General features: G+C 37.9%; 1 protein-coding gene across 1 annotated transcript in view; it reads left to right on the top strand.

The window, feature by feature from the left end:
* Positions 1–5,713: 5,713 nt before the first annotated feature.
* LOC139658366 (AT-rich interactive domain-containing protein 5B) overlaps positions 5,714–22,274 on the top strand; it is a 32,829-nt gene continuing 16,268 nt past the window's right edge. Inside the window, exons 1-4 of the mRNA XM_071536480.1 lie at positions 5,714–5,828; positions 14,544–14,696; positions 17,798–17,905; positions 21,596–21,752. Of these exons, the coding sequence (XP_071392581.1) occupies positions 5,808–5,828; positions 14,544–14,696; positions 17,798–17,905; positions 21,596–21,752 (439 nt within the window). The 5' untranslated portion in view covers positions 5,714–5,807. The remainder of the gene's footprint in view (positions 5,829–14,543; positions 14,697–17,797; positions 17,906–21,595; positions 21,753–22,274) is intronic.

Here is a 22,274-nt window from a genome sequence, read left to right as displayed (position 1 = left end):
TTGGGGTCATGAATGAACTCATCAATTCCATTTCAACTGAGGAATTGGAATTGAATTGGAATTTCAGGAAGTTGAATTTACTTCTTTGAAAAATTTTGTTGAAATTCCATAATTTTTTTAGTTTTTTCTCACCACATATCTAGAGATTACACACAGTATATTATCACTCTGCTTCAGACAGGCTTCCACATGCTCTCTTGTGATTTGAATTCTGACGCATTTCATGAGGTGGGTGAGGTAAGTCTTAACACACAGTATACCTGATTCTTAACATGAAACGGCAATGAAAGCAGGTAGCGCAGCATATTTCTATTAAAAAAAAAAAAAATGTATGTGAATTATTTTGGCCACAACAAATGTCTTGGCAGGTAGACGTTTTTAGTCCAGCAGCTGTTGGCAGTCAGACAGAAAGTTATTTTGGACACTGATGAATTATGAGCCACCGCCCAACAATTACAATAATTCACTGAGACGATGAAAGGTAAAACCACAACAGCCGGATGTAAAATATACAACAGAGGTGATCAACTCACGGCAGCATTAAATTTGCATTAGTGTGTGTTGGGTCGGGCCAGTGTTGCAGTATTCCTCCCTCTCTGGCCTCTGAGCTGCTGAGCGGACAAAAGTACAAAACTTCCAAGTGTGTGTGTGTGTGTGTGTGTGTGTGTGTGTGTGTGTGTGTGTGTATAATCTTCCCTTCCCCAGGCTGCTGCTGTGAACAATATGTTCTTAGTCTAATAGCCTGATTACACAAGGGTTAAAGCTGCACTAGGTGAGACTTTTCATGTAAAAATCCACAAAATGGGAGGTAACGCTTTATTTTCCGGGTCCACAGTTTACTAATAATTTCCTAGAAAGGAACTGTTCATTTCTTGGAAAGTTTCCAGGAAAGAACCATTAAATTATGTAGTAGATATATAGAAGACGTAAACAGTCCGGTGGAGTCGATAAGATACTGAACATTTCTAAAAGGATTTCCTGGAAAGAACTGCAAAACTATAAACTATTTATTAGAAAAAAATTGTTTAATTTTTAATTAATTTGAGTTAATTCCTAATTTTCTATATAACTACTACATAATTTCATGGTTCTGTCATGGAAACAACAGAAGAAATTGGAAGAACCTACCAACCAACCTCCATTGAACTCTTTCTCTATTCTGCCTATAATTATAACATAATTTCATGTTTTTTTCCCAGAATCTTCCTAAGAAATAGTTCCTTTCTAGGAAATTATTAGGAAATCGCAGACCCGCAAAATAAAGCGTTACCAAATGGGGCTGAAACAGAGAAGAGCGTCTCATCCTTACTCCTTAAGTAGATTAGATTCAGTCTTTTCACCCCAAATCAAGATCTGCCTCCAGGTTTTTACACTCCTCCGCCCACAAGAAGTGAGGAATTGAAATTTAAAGGGAAGGTTCAGCAGATTTATAAGCCTCTACCCTATTAATCACTAATCAGCCCCGTCTTAGAATGGGTCAAAAGTCAATGAGGTATGAAATCATCAGTGGTGGAAAGTAACTAAGTACATTTACTCAAGTACTGTACTTAAGTACGATTTTGAGGTACTTGTACTTTACTTGAGTATTTCCATTTCATGCTACTTTATACTTCTACCCCACTACATTTCAGAGGGAAAAGTTGTACTTTTTACCCCACTACATTTATTTGACAGTTTTAGTGACTAGTTACTTTGCAGATTTAGATTATTGATACAAATTATAAATCAACTATGATATATGTTTATAGGTTAAGCTACCCAGCAGTATATAAAGTAAATAAAATTAGCTCCACCTTTACCAGCTGCAACATTAAAGTGATGAACACATTAATGCATCAATATTTATAGTCCAATAACATGATATATATGATTCTGAAATGGACCATTCTGCATAATGGCTACTTTTACTTTTGCTACTTTAAGTATATTTTGATGCTAATACTTTTGTACTTTGACTTAAGTAACATTTTGAATGCAGGACTTTTACTTGTAACAAAGTATTTGTACACTGTGGTATTGCTACTTTTACTTAAGTCAAAGATCTGAATACTTCTTCCACCACTGGAAACCATAACTCTTAAAATCACTTGCAAGCCATTCCCTATACTTCCATAGCTGTGGTGACAGTAAGAATACATAACAGAACTTGCTCAAAGCACTTGAATGGGATTTTGAAAGCAATGGCTTCAGACCCCATTGACTTGCACTAGCATTGCTAACAAATGCTAACTCTGATGTAAAAATGTTTTGAATGTTATAATAGTTGACATGGTTAGTGATCAATAGCATAAGCCTCTAAAAATCACTGAACCTTCCCTTTAAGAGCGAAGTACAAACGGTACAAAGACAAAATGTCGAAACGCGTCCGTTTTTAACAATAAAGAGAGATATTTTAAGAGAAATTATGTTGCAGTCTGTCTGTGGGAGTTGCTGTCTTTCTTCATGTTATTGAGACTTTTTGACGAGCAACCCTATCCCAAAATAAGGTTTTGTTGCACCGGCACAATCCTAGAAATCCAAACTGTCTCCCAAACAGCAGCAAGTGAGAAAGAAACCTGGACTCACTCAACATTAGATCTTCCGTCTCTCTTTTCCTTTTGGTTTTCCTTTGGTGTAAAGCATCACAGAGCGGCCGGGTCGGGAGACATGAGCGAGCCGTGTGACGTTTACTGACCTCACCTTGCAGGATTTCTGGGTATTGAAGTCCTTCTATTTCAAACAGTTCCCTCTCGCTGCCATTTTGGGGACGCCAACGGTGCAGCTTTAAGATTTTTGCAATAAAATTTCAGAAATTTCACAATGAAAACCCTCCAGCATTGTGTTTTTTTCCCCAGAATTTTCCAAACATGCACCACTGTGCAACACTTAAAGACCTGGAATGTGTATAACTGAGGGTGGATCTCTCCTTTAATTATAGATGTTGTGGGTGAAATAAGGGGAAACAACAATTTCCTGGTATACTTGCCTCCTTGTTCTTACAAATATGAAATCCACCAACCTTAGTTAATCATAGATTTCATAGATGAAGTGAGGGGAAACGTTAATTTACCTGCCTAAAATCCACTTTAATTACAGCTGGCCTTTATTCCTTTATTCCTTTATTTCCTGAGAGTCGCCCTTACTTTTCACCTCTTTGATTTTATAGAATTAAACTATGTAGATCTGATCTGTAAAACAATATAGATCAGCTTCAGTGGCGCGGAAAACAGGCAACACTGGTCTAATTAAGAAAATCCCCCCTTATTTCCACAAGTACAAATCCTGGTGTAAGTCTCTGTGTGGAGGCCTGCCGGTACATGCATCTCATGGTGGAGCCTCACACACACACACACACACACACACACACACAAGCTTGAGCATTATGAAAGGAAACACGTGTTTTCTCCCCCCAATGGAGGCGACTGGTAACAGCAAGTTATATGATCAGCAGGTTACACGAGCCTTGTGTGTCATGTTGAGTCTGAAAAATTACACAACCAAACTGTTGATTCATCATGTAGCGTCTATTGTGTTTGCTCCGCCTGATGAAAAATCACTATCATATTCCTGTGGGGACTTTTTGTGTGTTGCCCAATAGAGTTTTATAGTGTCTTTGCTCAAGGTAATGCTATTTTTTTTTCAATCTCTTATGGTAATTAAGTGCCATACATGGATTTACATGACATTACCATATCATAAAAAAAAAGATTCAGCAAACTCAGATATCACACTCACAGAATATGCTGCTGTTTTGCGTTTGTAAAGCAATATGGAAACTTTACTTTCTAAAAACACATTTCAGGTTTTTCATAAAATAAATTAATAGAAACAGAAGTCATTTTGTTACACAACAGTTCAGTTCAGTTCATTTATTTAGATCATTTACAGATAAAGAAATATACAACAAAACTTTGCATGTAAAATGAAATATACAAGACTGTAAATGTATAATAGTAGGCTAATAATAATAATACATGTACAAATCAATTCCTACTCCTTTTTTTCCTGACTTATATGAAATATAACAAAGCCTAACTGCCATGATAACCTCTTTTTTTTGTAACTTTGATATTATACCATGTCATAAATATCTAAAATGACCAAAAACCAAATAGCGATACACGTGTGAGTGTGTACACACATACACACTTTGTAATGTCTGAACTGTCTTTCTTCATATTTTTTCCTAAACTGAGTTAATTTAGAACATTTATTTGATTCCTCCTCTAGAGACTTCCACAGTTTTACCCCACATACTGAAACACACATCTGTTTTAATGGAGTACGCACATATTGATTTCTGAAGGTGTTTTTCCTTCATGGGCACAACACATTTCTTAAAATCATCATCTGCCAGACAGTGGAACACACAATGAATCTCATTCTCAATTTCTCCAATCACAAAGAACTAAACCTTCCTGCTCCAATGGCTAACAGTATTGATCTATAATGTTAGGGAATCACAGTGTTAATCAATAGTGAGTTCAGCCTTGTCAGTATAGCCAAACTATAACATTCCAATAGCTTTCATATATTTCTTACGGTTTTGCTTGTGATATTTGTATAGTATCTTTCTGAAATCTATAATATGATAACTTTAGTTCTTTTTTTATTAGGGAAATATGCAGATAGACTATAGGCCCTGCACACTTAAGGCCTAATGTGTTGATGTTTTTTTTTTTTACATTTTTATTGATTTTAGTTTACTTACAAAGCATCTTTACCAGTGTATATGTACAGACAAAATGAGTATAAAACATACAAAGAAAAACAACAAAAACAAAATCACACAGGTAAATCAGAGCATAGAGAAGATTATGCATTAATATAACAAACCCACCCTGTTTCTAGGCTTAAACACACTAGAAACAAAATAATTTATGTTGTGTATACATGTTGTAACAAGTCTAGTGTATATATTGTGCATATAGGCTATGGACCCTATATATTCCTATAGGGACTTTGGTTTTTACTGTTGTATTTGTATAGTATCCTTCAAGGTTTTATTTCAGGATTGCTATCATTCTTGTTTCTACGGGATACTGTCCATATAAACTGTCAGGCCTGTGTTGTTAATATTTAATACTGATTGCATGTGATCTATAGAGCCTGTAGATTTTAAAGCCTGTTTTACTGCTGCCATGAGAGTCTGGTCTGTGTTTCTGTTCTGTGTTTCTGAGGTTTAAAGCCCATATTGTGCAGACTGCATTTACTCCTATAGGGGAGCCAAACCTGTTTCTCAACATTCACATGCAAAAATAAAAAAAAATAACAATATTGATGATGATGATGGGTCGTTGATGTTGCTCCTGTGTTCCTGCTCGCAGCAGACAGACAGACAGGCAGACAGACAGACAGACAGACAGGCAGGCAGACAGACAGGCAGCTCTCCTCTGCTCAGGATTACAGACCACTTGAGACCATCGCCATGCGTTTCGCCCCGCGCATGCTCCGTGCGCACAGCTCTGGGATCAGCTCAACTATTTTGATTTCTCAATGTAAAAAAAAAAATAATAAAGGCAGTTCCTTTGTGTGCCGCCGGCTTCTGGCAGAATATCTGCAATAATTTCCTATAAGCTCCGGCAGGATTGATTTATCGGTTTGGGAGAATGAATCGCAATTAAAAAAAAAAAAAAAAAAGAAATCCCCCTTTTTTATTATTAACATTAAGTTGTACTCTGTGGCAAAGTTTGGCCACACCTAGATCCTGTCCTATTTCCACTAAAAAAGGAGGCTTTTTTTTTTTCTTCTGGTGCGTTTGTTTGTGTGTCGGCGAGTCCCGGCGGTGAAACCGGAGAGGGGCCTCAGAGAGGGAATGCAGGACTGCAATGGAGCACAATGCAATACAGGTAAAGCCGATATTATTTCCAAATAAATGCCGATTTGTGTGACTTGTACGTTCCGCTGTCTGACCTGTTGATGAGGAAATAACCGCACCGTGTGTCGCTGTGAACCGGAGCTCGGCTCGGCTTTTATTTCATTTAGTTTCAGCTTGTCGTATTGATTGTTTTCCCATATCAGCCAAGCCCGGAGAGTTGCTCTGACTGCAATTACAACTTTATTCAACCAGGCTCAACTTTTCCAGAGGTGGAAAATATTCGGCTGATATTTGCGTGTTTGTGGCAGAAAGACACGGCGGCGGCACCGCACCGCCGCTGCGGGTTATATCCGAGACACCGCATTTTAATTCCACTTTAATATTTCTGATATTTTCGCCATGTTAATGATTAATTTCTTTGTGTGTCGTGTCGACAGTCTCAGCTTCTCCTCTGGCTACCAACCCCCACCCACATTAACACATTCAATCAAATTGATATTCTGGCCATTCGCTGGGCTTTAATATCAGGAAACTTTTATTCAGCCTTTTTTTCTACCGAGGCGACACCGCGTCGCTGCGACGCCAAATTTGATTTCAGCAGAGAAAATTAATTTTTACGCCGACGCGATATTAAAGATTGAAATATTTTCGCGTGGATAGGTGGAGCAGGAGTAGTATTGGCTGTAATGTGAAGCATATTGATATTATTATCAAATCCCCCGACATTTTGTCTCCGGCATAATTGCCACCCAGCTTAAGGAGGAATGTTAATATTGCGGTTGGGGGGGAAAATGTGTAGTTTTTGTACTTGAAATAGCGAGGATTAGTGCTGACTGTATGAGGAAACATCCAGAGGACAGACAGGGCAGAGTGGCTGCAGTCGAAATATGAGGCATATGTTCAGCACAAGTCTCTGTTTTCACACAAATCTGCCATATGTGCTGTGGGAAATATTTTCTATTCCAGTTGTGGCCCTATATTTTCATAATGCCTCTGTTGAAATAATAAATTCCTGCAGCCTTGGGGGGGTTTTCACTGCTGAACTTGTGTGTGTTTTTTCTGAATAACAGGATATATCCAAGGTCAGCACTATAGGTTGTGTTGTATTTTTGTTTTATTTTTCAGGTGGCATTTTATTCTTCTTTATTATTTTTTATTAATAATAATTCGTCATTTTTCATTCTCCCCTTCCGTGCTGAAACTGTGTAAAATCTCACTGCATTTTCCAGAAATATCACGAGAACTGACGTAGGCAGGGTGCAGATTAGGGTTTCCATCTTAAACTCTATATTCACATTTAGACAGAGGCTGCCTCAGTCCTGCCTCATATTATATTATGTGGCTTTTTTTCTTTTTTTCTTTTTTTTTTTTCTGCTGAGCCCTGCCTCGTTTCCACCGCTAGGCTGAACCAGAGCTTCAGCTGTCCCTCCCCCAAGGAAAAAACACTGTAGTGCTCTATAATACTCCTATAATACTCCTATGATATTCCTATAGGGGCTTACACTGTGTCTATGGTACTGAATAGTGACTTCATCTTACTTTATGGTGTGTTTTATCTCCTATGTATCACTATAATAGTCCTATAATATTTCTAAAATATTACTATAGGGACTTATAGTGTGTCTGTGGTAGTAAATAGTGACTTAATCTTACTTTATGGTATATTCCCTCCTATAGTATTATTATAATATTCCTATAATATTCCTATAGGGGCTTGTAGTGTGTCTATGGTACTCAATAGTGACCTTATCTTACTTTATGGTATGTTTTTGTCTCCTATGTATCACTATAGTCCTATAATATTTGTATAATATTACTATAACTCATACTCAACTACTATAACTGTAATCAGTAGTGAGTTTGCATTATGTTATAGTATTTTTCTCATCTCCTATAGTATCATCATAATATTCCTACAGTGTCTATAGTGACCTTATCTTACTTTAAAGTATTTTTTATCCTATGGTATCACTATAATATTCCTATAATATTCCTATAGGGGCTTACAGTGTGTCTATGATACTCAATAGTGACCTTATTACTTAATGGTATATTTTACCTTCTATGTATGATTATAATATTGCTATAATAGTCCTATAATATTTCTAATATGACTATTACAGTGTGTCTCTGGTACACAATAGTGACTTTATCTTACTTTTTGGTATGTTTTATCTCCCATAGTATCATTATAATATTCCTATCATAGCTAGTTGTGTAATTTTACTAGAGGAAATTTTGTGTCTGTGGTAATCAATAGTGACCTTATATGTTTTATCTCCCATGTTTCACTATAATATTTGTATAATAGGCCTAATGCCATAGGGGCTTATAGTGTGTCTATAGTACTCAGTAGTGACTTTATCTTACTTTATGGTATGTTTTATCACTTTGATATTTCAATAATGATACTGTAGGGACTCATAGTATGTCTGTATTAATCAATAGTGAGTTTGGAGTGAGTTATAGTATTCTTTCATCTCCTGTAGTGTCATTGTTATTTCTTGGACCAGGTCTCTCTTGAAAAAGAGATTGCATCTCAATGAGACAACCTGGTAAAATAAAGGTAAAATAATATTCCTGCAGGGGCTTACAGTGTGTCTATAGTGGCCTTATGTTACTTTAAAGCATTTTTCTCCTATGGTATCACTATAATATTCCTACAGTATTGCTATAGGGTGTTACAGTGTGTCTGTGGTAGTGACCTTATCTTTCTTACTTACTTACTTACTTTGTGGTATGTTTTCTCTCCTATAGTATCATTATAATATTGTTATAGGAACTTTTGTGTGTCTTTTATCTATCTATCTATCTATCTATCTATCTATCTATCTATCTATCTGTCCTATAATATTTCTAAAATATTCCTATAGTGACTTATAGTGTGTCTGTGGTAATCAATAGTAAGTTATAGTATAGTATAGTATAGTGTCATTATAATAGTGCTATAATATTCCTATAGGGGCTTATAGTGTGTCTTTGGCACTCAATAGTGAGTTTATCTCACTTTACATCACTATAATATTCCTTTAATATTGTTATAGGGATTTACAGTCTGTCTGTTGTAATAAATAGTGAGTTTAAAGTGACCTTATTGTACATTATGGTGTTTTTTAATCTCCTTTGTATCACAGCAATATTCCTATATAGTTTATAGTTTTGCTGTGATACTTGTGCAGTATCCCTCTAAAATTGATTAAAGGACTGCTGTGGCTGGTCTGCAGAGCTTCAGCGGGTGGGGGAGGGGGGTGGTTAATGGGTGGTTGATGGGTGGGGGTGGGGGGGGGGGGTGATGGGTGGGTGGGGGTGGGGAGGAAACACAGGAGTGAGAATTTGAGAATTTGACATGAGGGGCAACAGGAGCGGAGCCGCCTGCTGGCTGCATTGCGGCTGGGAACGAACGGCTATCGTAGAAAATCTGTATTTAAAGAGACGTCCGTCGGTACTATTTTGGTACAGGAAGAGACTGAGGAGAATTTCTATAAATATACACATTTATTTTGTGAATCCCAATCTATCGCAGCTAAATAGATTGCAGCTGTAAAGCCAACCACACCCTGAGTCTATACACTAGGCCTATTATTTCATGTGGATAATAAGCCTGGTGCATGTGTCTCTTTGCCGTCTGCCTACTTATATTTTACGTGATTTATAATTGAGTTTATTTCCACATAATGACAGAAGGTACAACACCCAGTGAGGTTAATGCTCAAAAGAGACAGAAATGGGATCTATCAGGCTTCGGTTTTACAGAAATGTAAGTCACACCGGCCTGCAGACCCGTGGTGTCATGAGTAATGTTTGTAGCTAAGCAGATTAATATAGAGTCTGGTTTCTTAAGCTGTGGCTCAGGACCCAAAATGGCAACAGAAACAGTGTGTTTCCCTGAGCCTGGCGTCCAGACAGAGACAGTCAGATTATCACAGGGGGCGCAGACTGGAGGAATATAAGGATCTCCAGTGGAGGAGAGTGTGTTTTCTGTTAAAGCGGAGACATGCGGGTCCTACTGCGTGTCTGGTACTGAGGAATTAAATAATCGCATCACCTCTGCTGGATGAAAAACCTTGTATCTCCAGAAAAGTTAGGGAAAATCTGCCTTCATTTCAGATTGATGCCACAGTGGAGTTTGAATGGCTTTCACCGACCGGAGGCTCCTGAAATCATTCAATAATTCAAAACCGGCCCAAATTGGAGCCGCTAGTTATTCACCCCAACAGCAGCACAGAAGCTGAATTGGCCTTCAAATATTTGAACTATACTTGAGGTGTGCTTGGTTTATCATTCCAGCCATGTAAACAGCCTCGATAGCGCACATAAACCTCTTGCGAGATAAGACAAATCAAGTGCTCCTCCTGGATTTTTTTTCTCATTAGATTCAGCTACTAGTTTTGCCTCGGTGTGCGCAGCGGCAGTCTGTAAACACAAGGGAAGTCACACATAAACCAGAGCTGTAGATTAAATAAAGCATCAGTATTGGGCTGAACAGTGTGAGGAGCATTTTGTGCAAAATGAGACATCCACCATTTTGGGGAAAAAGGAGAACCTGCTGTTACAAAATGACTACTGCAACAAAAATAAACCTCATGGTTGCTGGTAGACATTTACCTGCCAAACACTAACATTCTTGAGGGTTGAATCATATCTCTATTTTTGAAATATTGTTTTAATTTTTTTCTGAATGCTTGTATATAAATGAAACCCCTCATATTTTATTGTTTTTGGTATTGCATAATGGAAAATAATTGTCAGAAATATTGACCTTTTCACAAAACATCAGTGAGTGAAACTGTGAGAATAATCATTTTCTCTCTCACTCAATTCAAGGAGATTGGTTCAAACTGTTCCTTCAGTAAAGCTGCTGTAAGGCTGCTGAAGGTCTTTTCTTAGCTCAGTTTATTGAACCGCATGTTAGAAACGTACATGCCGCTCAAACGTATCAAGGATAACACTCAAACATCACATTTCTTTCCTCTGCGGTGCTTAAACACATTCAACGAGATGTAGAGACTGCTCATTATATTATGACGACTCCCTGAAAATAGACAAGTTACAACTCTGATTTGGTCTGCTGTTGTTTTCCTCCATCATAACCTTAACAACAAAAACCAATCGCAATTTGAATTTATTCAGGCGCTCTGTCAAACATCCATGTCTTTTAAATCACATGAAAGGGAAGAAAATTGGATGCTCTGATGCTCTGACAGCTGAAAGTTCACAATTGCAGTCATATTGCGTTAACTGTATCTGTCAAAATAACTGAGAAGTGCATTTCCAGATCCTTTATGTTCATCTGGGGGGGAATAAAACAATACCTGAAGTGCATCATTCAAGATCTGTAACATATGCAGGATCCAGTCTGTAAACTGTCCTACAGAGGAAAAAAACAGTTACTTCAGTTTTGGTCAAAATGATTTTTAGATTTTGTCATTTTTCTTTGTGTTGTCGAAGAGGATAAAGAATACCCTTTCACTATGTCAAAAAAACCTAGTTATATAAAGATATTCTTACAAATCGTTTGGCTGGACAATAAAATAAAATATCTTCAATGCCATTTCTTTTAATGCCAGTTTCACTGTTAGCAGCTCCAGTCTTTTGCCTTGTAATGTAATGTGTGTAGGTGTTATCGTTTTGTCAACCAAGGACTTTGGTGGCCCGCTAATCCTTTTTAAAACAAAGTTCCATAACTTGTTTTAGTGTTGTGTCGTCAGTCATTTTATAATGTTGGAATGACGCTCTTCAGCTGCAATACAATCTGAGGTTTTTGTTCACAGTGAGATAGAAAAGTGGCAATACAAGTAACAAGATTCATCCAATTTTCATCCAAATCAGAATAGTAGTGTGTAAGTATAGCCTTTCAACGTTTTAAATGTTGACCTTTAATTATAGCGTCCACATTTGGCCAATCGGTGTAATGTTTTTTTTTTTTTTTTTTTTAAACATTGATAAAATCACTTATTGCTGTAATTATATTGTCTTTTACATGTTTTTTTTTTTTTTTTTTTTTACAAATGAGAACAATAGAAGACCGATTTCTATATATATACTGTATCCATTTACATCTGTATTAACATATCTCCATATAATCTTATATAAGGTGTAATGGTTTAAACACTGGAACACAGTGCAAAGATACATCACTACTCCAAGTTTTGTCAAAATCAGACCAGAAAAGTCTGAGATATCCCACAGGCCCTGATGTCATCACATGGGGACGATTAAAACAACATATTAAGGTACTTTTTAAAGAATATCAGGCAACATCAGGTCAAAGTAAACACGTAACTAAACCGCAACCTCTCTATATTTTATATATATTGAATCATGATTTCCTTTTTTTGAAAGTGGCTATGTAGCGTTCAGGAAATGAACTCTTCCTATGTCCTCCATATTGTGCAGCCGTGCTGGAGTACAAATCAAATGGCAGTAAAACACAGTGAAGCGGAGTAAAAGCAGCAGATCTGAAGCAGCAGAGGCCATGCAGCCGCTGCGTTGACTCCATAATGGCGCTAATTTGTGTCATGTGGATGTGTGTCCAGTCCAGGCAACGTGTCTTCCTCTGAAAATGTAGTGACTGTCAATTTTCCAGCATTTGGTTTCTCACTGAAGTTGTAATTCCAGGGAGAGAGGGAGAGATTTTAATTGTTGGATCGGGCAACTTTAATTCATTTCTAATAGTTTACCCCCCCCCCCCCCCATTAATACCAAAATAACTTTTTTATTTTTTTTTCTGGTCATGATTACATTGTTGAGTCGTACCTGCAACTGAGAAAATGACTTCATTGTTTACCTCTTGTCCCACTAAAAGTATTGTTGGTACAGAAGTGGAAGGTATATTGTTTAGTCGTGTGTATACTCTACCAGTCAAAAGTCTGGACCCACCTGACTGAATGTCCTATGTTTTTCATTATCTTAAAGCCATTTTGATCTGAAGGCTTCTGCTTAAATGCTTGAAATGTGTTTCTTAGACAAATATAAATAGTGAAGTTGATCCTATGTATGAATTCCTTTCCAAAGCCTTTTGCCTTTCCATCAAGGCAAAGGGCGGCTGCTTTAAAGAATCTAAAATATAAGATAGTTTTGATTTGTTTAACACTTTTTTTGGCCACTGCATAATTCCATTTGTGTTATTTCATAGTTCTGATGTCTTTACTATTATTCTAAAATGTGGAAAATAGTAAAAATAAAGAAAAATGTGGTGTGTCCAAACTTTTGACTGGTAGTGTATACTATATTATACTACTACTATATTACTCATTCATTTGTTTTTATGCTCAGAAACTAAAAAAAGACCCAAAAAAGTTAACTTGGAATAGAACTGTGATTGTCTGTTTCAGAAATGAAACTGATGAAATACAGGGAGAAGTGAAAGGTTTCATTCCAACATAAAAAAAATATTTATGTAATGATATAATTTATTGGTTTTGAGAAGGGGGAAAAAGTCAGAATTTCATGACTCAACCCTTCAGTAGTCCAGATGATTCCTTTCTCAAATGCCAATATTTTGCAGGCAAAGATCTACAGATATCTAATAACTTAAAAGTTTTTCCATAATGACGTTTACTTTTGATCACACACTTCCTAACATGCGTCACTACACCAACATCAGTTTGGTAACAGGAGGCGTCAGACTGTTGTATTGAGTGGTTGGTTATCGGTGGCTGAGATATGCCTCTGCCATGCTAGATATTCTCAGTTAATTTTTAACATTTCCTCTCTAAGTTGTTTAATATATTACAATATCCTGCACTGCTAGACATGTGGAAATGTTGCCTTCCTACAAGATGGAGGAACTTCATGGTCAGACGTCAGACAGGATGTTATTGTCATCTTGCTTTCAGTAAATTTACTCAACAGGAAAAGTTGAGTTCTGGTGAATTGATGGGAATCTAGTGAGGAGAATATTAACACACACATGTTTAATTTGCTATTTTTTTTCACCAGGGAATTTTCAAATTATAGGGGAAAAACTTCCAGTTTTCCTATCTTTCAAAATGGCATATTAGCATGGTTAGCATTCTTAATTGAAACCAATGGGTACTGCTGTTTTCATTCATTCATTCATTCATTCATGACCATGGCATCATGATGTTGGAAGGTCAGCAGCTAACTAGCTTAGCTAGATAGCTATAGGCTAGTATGGCTAGTTTGAACTTGAAGGTCAGCTAGGCTAACTAGCTAACCTAGATAACTTTTTTTTTATTTTAAAAGTTTTTTTTTAATTAGAGTCTTCATATATACAACAAATTGGCAATGACAGTTCTTTCTATATCACCAGAGTAAGCTGAGTACAGTACATATGTGTCAAAGACAATAATCAAAACAAAGAGAAAAGAAATAGTAAATTAAAGGGGGGAAAAAATATATACATTCCAGGGGTTAAATTACTTTATGCTAACCTAGATAACTTAGTATGGACAGATTGCATTTTTTCAGTTAGCAGCAGAGCGCTAGGCTTCATAATATTAACTTCCTCCTCTCTTTCCTGTTTGCTTTTTCACAGGGCTTCAGACTAACATTACTTAGCGAGGAAAAACTGTGATACCTGCGATATCACAGATACTTGTGATACTCTGCCTCCGAGAAACGTTTGTAGAACTGAAACTCCAGTATTGAGCTACACAGGGAGTTAAACCCCTAACCCTGACCATGTTGGTGCCATGCTAACCCACTGAGCTACACAGGAACCATAACATCTCCTCCTCACTGTGTCCCACCTTCACATGTCCTCTTGTCTCCCTGTCTGCAGTGGTTGGGTGCTCCCTCCTGCCTGCGAGGCGGCTATGCCTTCTACAAGTCGGTGAGCAGCCGAGCGCGGCCCGGCGGCCCGCAGCAGGTCTGGAGGCTGGGCGAGTTTTACTTCGTCCGCTGTGGACCGCAGGAACCGGTGTGCGTCGCTGAGGTGAGACTTCTGTCACTGGGGGGGGCTTATCTGGGTCCGGGGTCGGGTTAACACAGTGGTTCTCAATCATCGAGACCCAAGAGCCTCCAGGTTTGTCAACACTACCGCAGCTCATTTCTATGGAAGCCCATTTCCGCCAGTGTGATGAAAAAAACGGTCCTGTAAGTCATTATAATGAGTTAGTATCTCAAAATAATGAGTTAGTATCTCAAAATAATGAGAAACTTTCTCAAAATAATGAGAAACCTTCTCAAAATAAGTCTTTCTAAGTCATTTTGAGATACTAAGTCATTATTTTGAGATACTAAGTCATTATTTTGAGATACTAAGTCATTATTTTGAGATACTAAGTCATTATTTTGAGAAGGTTTCTTATTATTTTGAGATACAAAGTCATTATTTTGAGATACTAAGTCATTATTTTGAGATGCTAAGTCATTATTTTGAGATACTAAGTCATTATTTTGAGATACTAAGTCATTATTTTGAGATGCTATGTCATTATTTTGAGAAAGTTTCTCATTATTTTGAAATGCTAAGTCATTATTTTGAGATACTAAGTCATTATTTTGAGATACTAAGTCATTATTTTGAGATACTAAGTCATTATTTTGAGATACTAAGTCATTATTTTGAGAAGGTTTCTTATTATTTTGAGATACAAAGTCATTATTTTGAGATACTAAGTCATTATTTTGAGATGCTAAGTCATTATTTTGAGATGCTAAGTCATTATTTTGAGATACTAAGTCATTATTTTGAGATGCTATGTCATTATTTTGAGAAAGTTTCTCATTATTTTGAAATGCTAAGTCATTATTTTGAGATACTAAGTCATTATTTTGAGAAATTTTCTCATTATTTTGAGATACAAAGTCATTATTTTGAGAAAGTTTCTCATTACAATGACTTACAGGATCTTTTTTTTTTTTCACCACACTGGCGGAAATGGGCTTCCATACATTTCACTTAGTAGTTGAACTTTTGCTAAATTGGTGAAATGAGCCGCTGTAGTGTTTGGCCGGAGAGGAAACTTCCAAGCTCTCGGGGTTACGGAGGCACACGGTTGAGAGCCACTGGATGAAAAGGGGATACTCTGACATTTTGAATTGTTGTTGTTGGTCATCACCAGACACTTGTCACATTGTGGGAGAGAAGTTTGTACATGTCTTCAAACCACCGTGTCCCTCAGATTTGGCTTGTTAGTATTCTTAGGATCGCTCCTGTTACAACCGAGAGTCGCTCGCTCGCCGCACGCTAACAAGCGTCGTATGAAAGATGAATTTCAAAATGTCACGGTTCCCCTCTAAGAGCTGAGTCGAGGCATTTTCAGTTTCTTTTTATTTATGTGTTTTGAGGCGAGATGTTTTTATAAGCGCCCTGGGGTTTTTTTTTTTCGCTCATCTCTGCAAACAAGTACTTTTTTTTTTCTCCTGTGTTTTTATGAAACCAAACTAAAACGATGTTGTAAATCAGTGTTTATGAAACTGTGGATTGAAGCCAAAATGGGTCATGGGCCTTCTTCTCCTGGGTCTCCACATGAGCTGTAGTAGAGTAACAGTATTTATTGAGCCTGCATCCCACGGCAAGGCTAAATTTAGTCAATTTAGGTCGCGAGCTGAAAGAGTAAGGACACGTGTTTTAATTGGATTTAATTGTAATTTGGGCTGATATTGTTATATTGACAATGATTGGTTTAAATGAAGGATCTGAAGGGACTTTTTTAGTTTTTTGTTTATTGGAAAAAGAGAAAAAATAGAATCTGTGTGGAGGAGACAAAGAAACCCTCAGGAGCAGAGTCCGAAATGAACACCCACCAAATGCCGGTAAAATTTGTCTTTAGTGGATAAATCAATAAAAGTCGCGTGCCACCCTGGCCAGTAATTGGGTTTTGGTCTTCCCCCTGTTCTCAAATTTTGTCCCTGCCAGCCACCGTACACTCTCTCTCTGACTGTGAGCCAATCGAATCAAAGCAAAAAACCGACGTCTCTGTATCAAACAGGCTCCTGATTGGCTGCCTGTTACGCTGCTCTACTCAAAGCAGCAGCATCTAAACTTCTGCAAACCTTTCCTCCTGTTTTTCCACTTTATTCTTTATTTTTTCTGTGTAGGAGATTGGTAAATTTGACATATGATGATGATACTGTTTTGAACCATTAGGGACTACTTTCCGTCTTTAGATGAGAAGTGAAGGTGGTGGGTGATGGGAGACTGTGTACAGCTAAAAAATCAGTGCGTGGCGGATGAATACGTGGTTGGAGATCTGGTTTCATGCTTTCTGCAGGGGTTCTAATTATTTATTCTATTTATTTCTCCCTTTCTTGACACAATATTCCCATTACTGTCGGCCATTTCCTGTTTTCCTTTGTGTTTCCTCCACTATTTCCTGCTTCTTTAGTGTTTCATCCCTGTATCCACACACTCCCCACATTTACACACACACACACACAGCAATCTTTTTCAGGTATCTCCCTCTCTGTAGCCCAGTTGTTGTACATCCCTGTTTATCCAACTGGTTTTGAAAGGGTTTCAGAAGCCCAAGGGGTCGGCGAACTTTCTCATGTGATCCTTCAAACTTAAAATGAAAATCACCAAAAATAGACTTAGGAGGTTGTTTGGAGATTTGCAACACAGCTACAAAGCCTCTGTATTCAGGAAAAGGGTTAAAGTCACACTGAAATGAAAATGACTTTTTCCTCTTTTTAGCTCATTCTATCATATCATACACCTCTTTCACAATTTCTGCCAAAAAAAAAAAAAAATTGTGTGTTTTTATATCCAAATCTCACTATTTTTACTTCCTGGAAAACAGAAAATCTTTAGTGGTGACATCATCGTGTACCAGGAGGTGACATAAAAAATTCCAACCAATAAAACATCACAGATTTTTGAACAGTCCCGCCCCTCCCATCAAATAAATCTGTTTCTCTTGCTAACTTCAATCTAATTAAAACACGTTTCCTTACTCTTTCAGCTCCCGCCCAACATCCTGTTTCAACAGGAAATACATCACATTAAGGAAGTAAGATGCTCTCAAAATGCCATTTCATCATGACTTAAAGGTGTCTTTGCGTTCTTCTCTGTTTTTCCCCCCGTGTCAGGTGACTTTACTGTGGGAGGACCAGGCGCAGCGCCACCTGCTGGCCAGCGCCAGACTCTACTTCCTCCCCGAGGACACACCCAAGGGCCGCACCAGGGAGCATGGAGAGGTGGGTGGGGGATGGGTGTGTGTGTGTGTGTGTGTGTGTGTGTGTGTGTGTGTGTGTGTGTCTGTGCAAGGGTCAAAGGGCACAGGGCCGCTGCCTCCTCTTTCATTCAATGAGTTGTCATTCATTCTATTTATACAATGGTATTTGATTCATGTATCCACTTATCCATTCATATACTCATTCATTTATGTAATATTTCATTCATTCATATGGTATTTCAGTCATATTTACATTCTAGGTATTTAGTCGATGGTTTTATCCAGAGAGACTTACTTAGATACTGGGTCATTCATTCCTTTTATTCATTATTAGCATATTATTTATTCATTTATTCTTGATAGATCATTTATGTCTGTTATGTAATTCATTCATTCTTTTGGTGTTAAAATTATCATCCATTGTCAGTGTGAATTCATTCTTGATGGGTAATTCTGTAATTGAATCAAAATCAATATGAGGACGAATCATTTTGATCTGATACACCGTAATGTTTTTTTTATTTTTTTTAATCTTTCATTCATTTGTCCACTCATTCTTTAAAGGAAAAAAAAATCTGTTCCTCCTCTTCTCAGCTCTATTACACATCAACATTCAAGGAAAAACATGAACATATGTTTTTTTCTGGTGCTCTACGGCTCAGATTTTTTAAAAATAATTTTGGTGATCTGCTTATTTAAGATCTTTCTGGATAAGGAGCATCAGCTAAATGTCCTTGAAGTTTAAGTTTTAAAAAAAACAACAACAAAACAATAACAGAAGTCAAAGTAGGATTCCCCATGAATAAGTGAAGAAGCGTCCCGCCTGCTGAATGTTTCCGATTAACACAGTTCACATGCAGGCTGCAGCTCCGCTTCACATGAGGATCCTCTGGGAGTCGGACTAATGTATTACCCAAATGTAAATCTTATGACCGCTCTGAAACCAGATTTTCCACATTTTGAACTTTGATATTCCACTGGAGAAAGTCTTCATATAGGGTTTTATTTTCCCTGATGGAGAAATGAGGCTTGTGAAGTTTTCGTTTTTTTGCCATGTTTCTGTATGTGAAGAGTTAATTTCCAAATATTCTTATATTTATTATACAAAAGAAAATTCATCCTATAATAACTCTAAAAATCTAGAGGATCCAGTCTGTAAAAGAGCGATCATTTTGTCAACCGAGGGCTTAAGTTACCTGTTATGCTTGAAAAGTATCAATTTTAATGTCGTGCCATCAGTCATTTTATAGGAGGAACAAAACTCGTGATATCTAATATCTATTTGTTTCCATTGTCTTTTTAGTAAAGTCTTGTATAAGAGGCTCTCTGGTTTCATAACCGCTCTGCTGCATTTCCCCACAACTTTGACCTCCCTCTGCTACACATAAACCTTTTTATTTTCTTTTAGGTTTTATTAATTTGAGCGGAAAAATACTGTAACATTTGATAATATTAACAGCAAATTTGACATGCTGAGTTGGTTTAAAACACCCGAGGGGATTGTAAACGGGCCATAAAAACGTCACAAAATCATAAAATACGATAACAGAAGTAAAGTATGGTCAGCTAATTTATGATACACAACCTATACTTTGTTTATTATCGCTAGAAAGGCTTGGCTTGACACAGTTCGACTCAAAATTCAAAACGGCAGCTTTAAAAAAAAAAAAAAAAACGCCTCTTCCTGTACAAACCAGTGCTGTAACATTTTTTCAAAATCACACAAGGAAACGATCGTTAAAATTGATCTCGCTTGATTTCCTCCAGTCGAGGAAGGCTGCCTGGCCTCGTCCGCCTGGCCCTCGCAGCGTTAATAAAGTCGGGAGCCGATCGCTGTGGTTGCAGATGCAGCAGGAATGTGAAGGATCCTCATATAGAGCTCCAGGTTTGGGGGGGGGGGTTGGTTTGGTTTGGGCTCGGTCTCTGCCTGGAGGACTGAGCGGGATCGCTGTCACAGCTGACAAACTGGAATGGGAGGAGATCTCACAAGCTTAAGTTGCAGTATGGCCGCGGGGGCCAAACTGGGTGAACCGGGGCTTCGTCATTTACACTGCAGACATGTGGGAGATGTTTTTATCAGCAAGAGCAAAGAGGCACAGAGAGAGGAGAGCTGATGTCTTGTTTTGTTTCCTATTTGAGGTTAGATTAGAGAACGTTTTTAGATTTGACATTTTTAGGCGTTCTAGCGGACGCTTTGATCCAGAGCGGCTCGCAGCGAGTCGGATAATTTTGTTAGTTTATTTCTGACGCGGTGACACATTAAACCGACTGGATACAAAGAGGAAGGAGGTGCGGGAAGAGGAGGAGGTTCACTCCGCAGGTCGACTTTTACCCCACAGCGACATGAATAGTTAATTTCTAATATGTTACGCAGTCATATTGGAAGACAGATATTCCCTGAAGTTCATGATTGGAGGAGAGAATCTGTAAAATGTTGTGGTTTGAACAGCAGAGCAGTCCTCTAACATGTACTATAACATTTGAATTGTAATCAGTCGTTAGGAGTCACTTTTTCAAAATCAAATGAAGGGAATCTAATTTTGGAACAACACTCTTCCAGGTTCCAGTGATCCCCCTTTCTTCCCTCTCGTTGCCAGCAGTGAGAAATCAGCCACCAGCAGCCCAGCATGGCCTGGCCTTGCTGTGGAAAAGCAGGCAGAGCTTCTTCTAGGCCGCTCACACACACACACACACACACACACACACACACAGCAGGCTGTTAGCTGGAAAAAATGCGGTCGCACCTCATTTGACCAGGGGCGACGTTATCTCATGTGTGTGTCTGCATGTAAATGTCAAGGCTGTTTGAGCAAATCCCCAGCTGACGAGGACACACTTATCCTTTTAAGAAAAGTTGGCGTGTGTTTATATACACTTGGTTCGTGTGTGTGTGTGTGTGTGTGTGGTGCAGCACATGCTTGACAATTAATGAACAGGTAACAGTTCAACAGGTAGAGCCAGAGGTGGGGACTCGAGTCACATGACTTGGAGTCAGAGTCGAGTCACAGTTTGAATTGCTTGAGACTTGACTTGATGCATGAAGAGAAGACTTGAGACTTGAGACTTGACTTGACCTTTGATGACTTGAAAAGGTTTCTAAAGTCTTGACTTGAGATCTTGTGTTTGTGTAAATGACTCAGATTGAAAGTGATGAGATTTGTTTCCGGCAGACGACTGAATTTAAATTCTGTTTTCTGAATTTGTATGGAATGATTGAATTTATTGAAGTTGAAACTGATTATAGAAATCAAACTCATGATGCTCTTACCAAGTTTTTATCCTATTAAAACCATATTGCATTGAAAAGTCCTAGATATTTAGTTTTCTTTAAGATATGAAATTGATACAGGACTCTTGATTTGTTCTGACTTTACTTGCTGTTCTACTTTTGTCAAGACTTTAGAAACCTTTTCAAGTCATCAAAGGTCAAGTCAAGTCTCAAGTCTCAAGTCTCAAGTCTTCTCGTCATGCATCAAGTCAAAAATGGGGAATAAAAAACTGAATCCTTGTAAACGTTTTGGATTGTTTTAGCGTGAAAATGGTCAAATTTAAAGAATATCAGCACAAAATATCAGATATTGGCAGCTTCAATCCAAAAGTATTGGTATTGGCCTTCAAAAACCCATATCGGTCAAACATAGCTAATTTACGGAATTAACCTCTTCATATAATGCTTTTGTGTGTGTGTGTGTGTGTGTGTGTGTGTGTTCAGGACGAGGTGCTGGCGGTGTCCAGGAAGATGGTGGTGCGGGTGGAGGACCTGGTCCGGTGGGCGTGTCCAGAGCCGGCGGGCTGGAGGAGCGGCGGGACAGACGGCCTCCACAAGCCTCCGGACAGGAGCAGCGAGCCGCTCCGGGACAAGACCGACAGTGAGACACACACACACACACACACACACACACACACACACACACACACACACACACAGCACACTGCAAGGGTTTTAACACTGAAAAAAGAAGAGACCCCAAATTAGTCTTGAAACAATTCTGTTGTTTAATCATTTAGTCAATTGACAGAAAATTAACCGATCATTGAAATTATAATAATTTTAGTCACTTATCAAGTAAAAATACCAAATACTTGTTGATTACAGCTTCACAAATGCTAAGATTTGTTTGCTTTTCTCTAGAGCTGCAACAATTAATCAATGAATCGATTAGTTCAACTATTGAATTAATCGCCAACTATTTTTTTTAAGAAAAATAAGTCAAAATTCTGTGATTCCAGCTTCTTAAATGTGAATATTTTCTGGTTTCTTTACTCCTCTATGACAGTAAACTGAATATCTTTGGGTTGTGGACAAAACAAGACATTTGAGGACGTCATCTTGGGCTGTGGGAAACACTGATCCACATTTTTCACCATTTTCTGACATTTTATAGACCAAA

Source organism: Centroberyx affinis, unplaced genomic scaffold (assembly GCF_046629955.1).
Source record: "Centroberyx affinis isolate AG114_WGS23_722 - 3 ecotype Tasmania unplaced genomic scaffold, CSIRO-AGI_Caff_v1 ptg002876l_1, whole genome shotgun sequence".
NCBI classification, from domain to species: domain Eukaryota; kingdom Metazoa; phylum Chordata; class Actinopteri; order Beryciformes; family Berycidae; genus Centroberyx; species Centroberyx affinis.
This window is presented reverse-complemented; position numbering and strand designations above follow the sequence as displayed.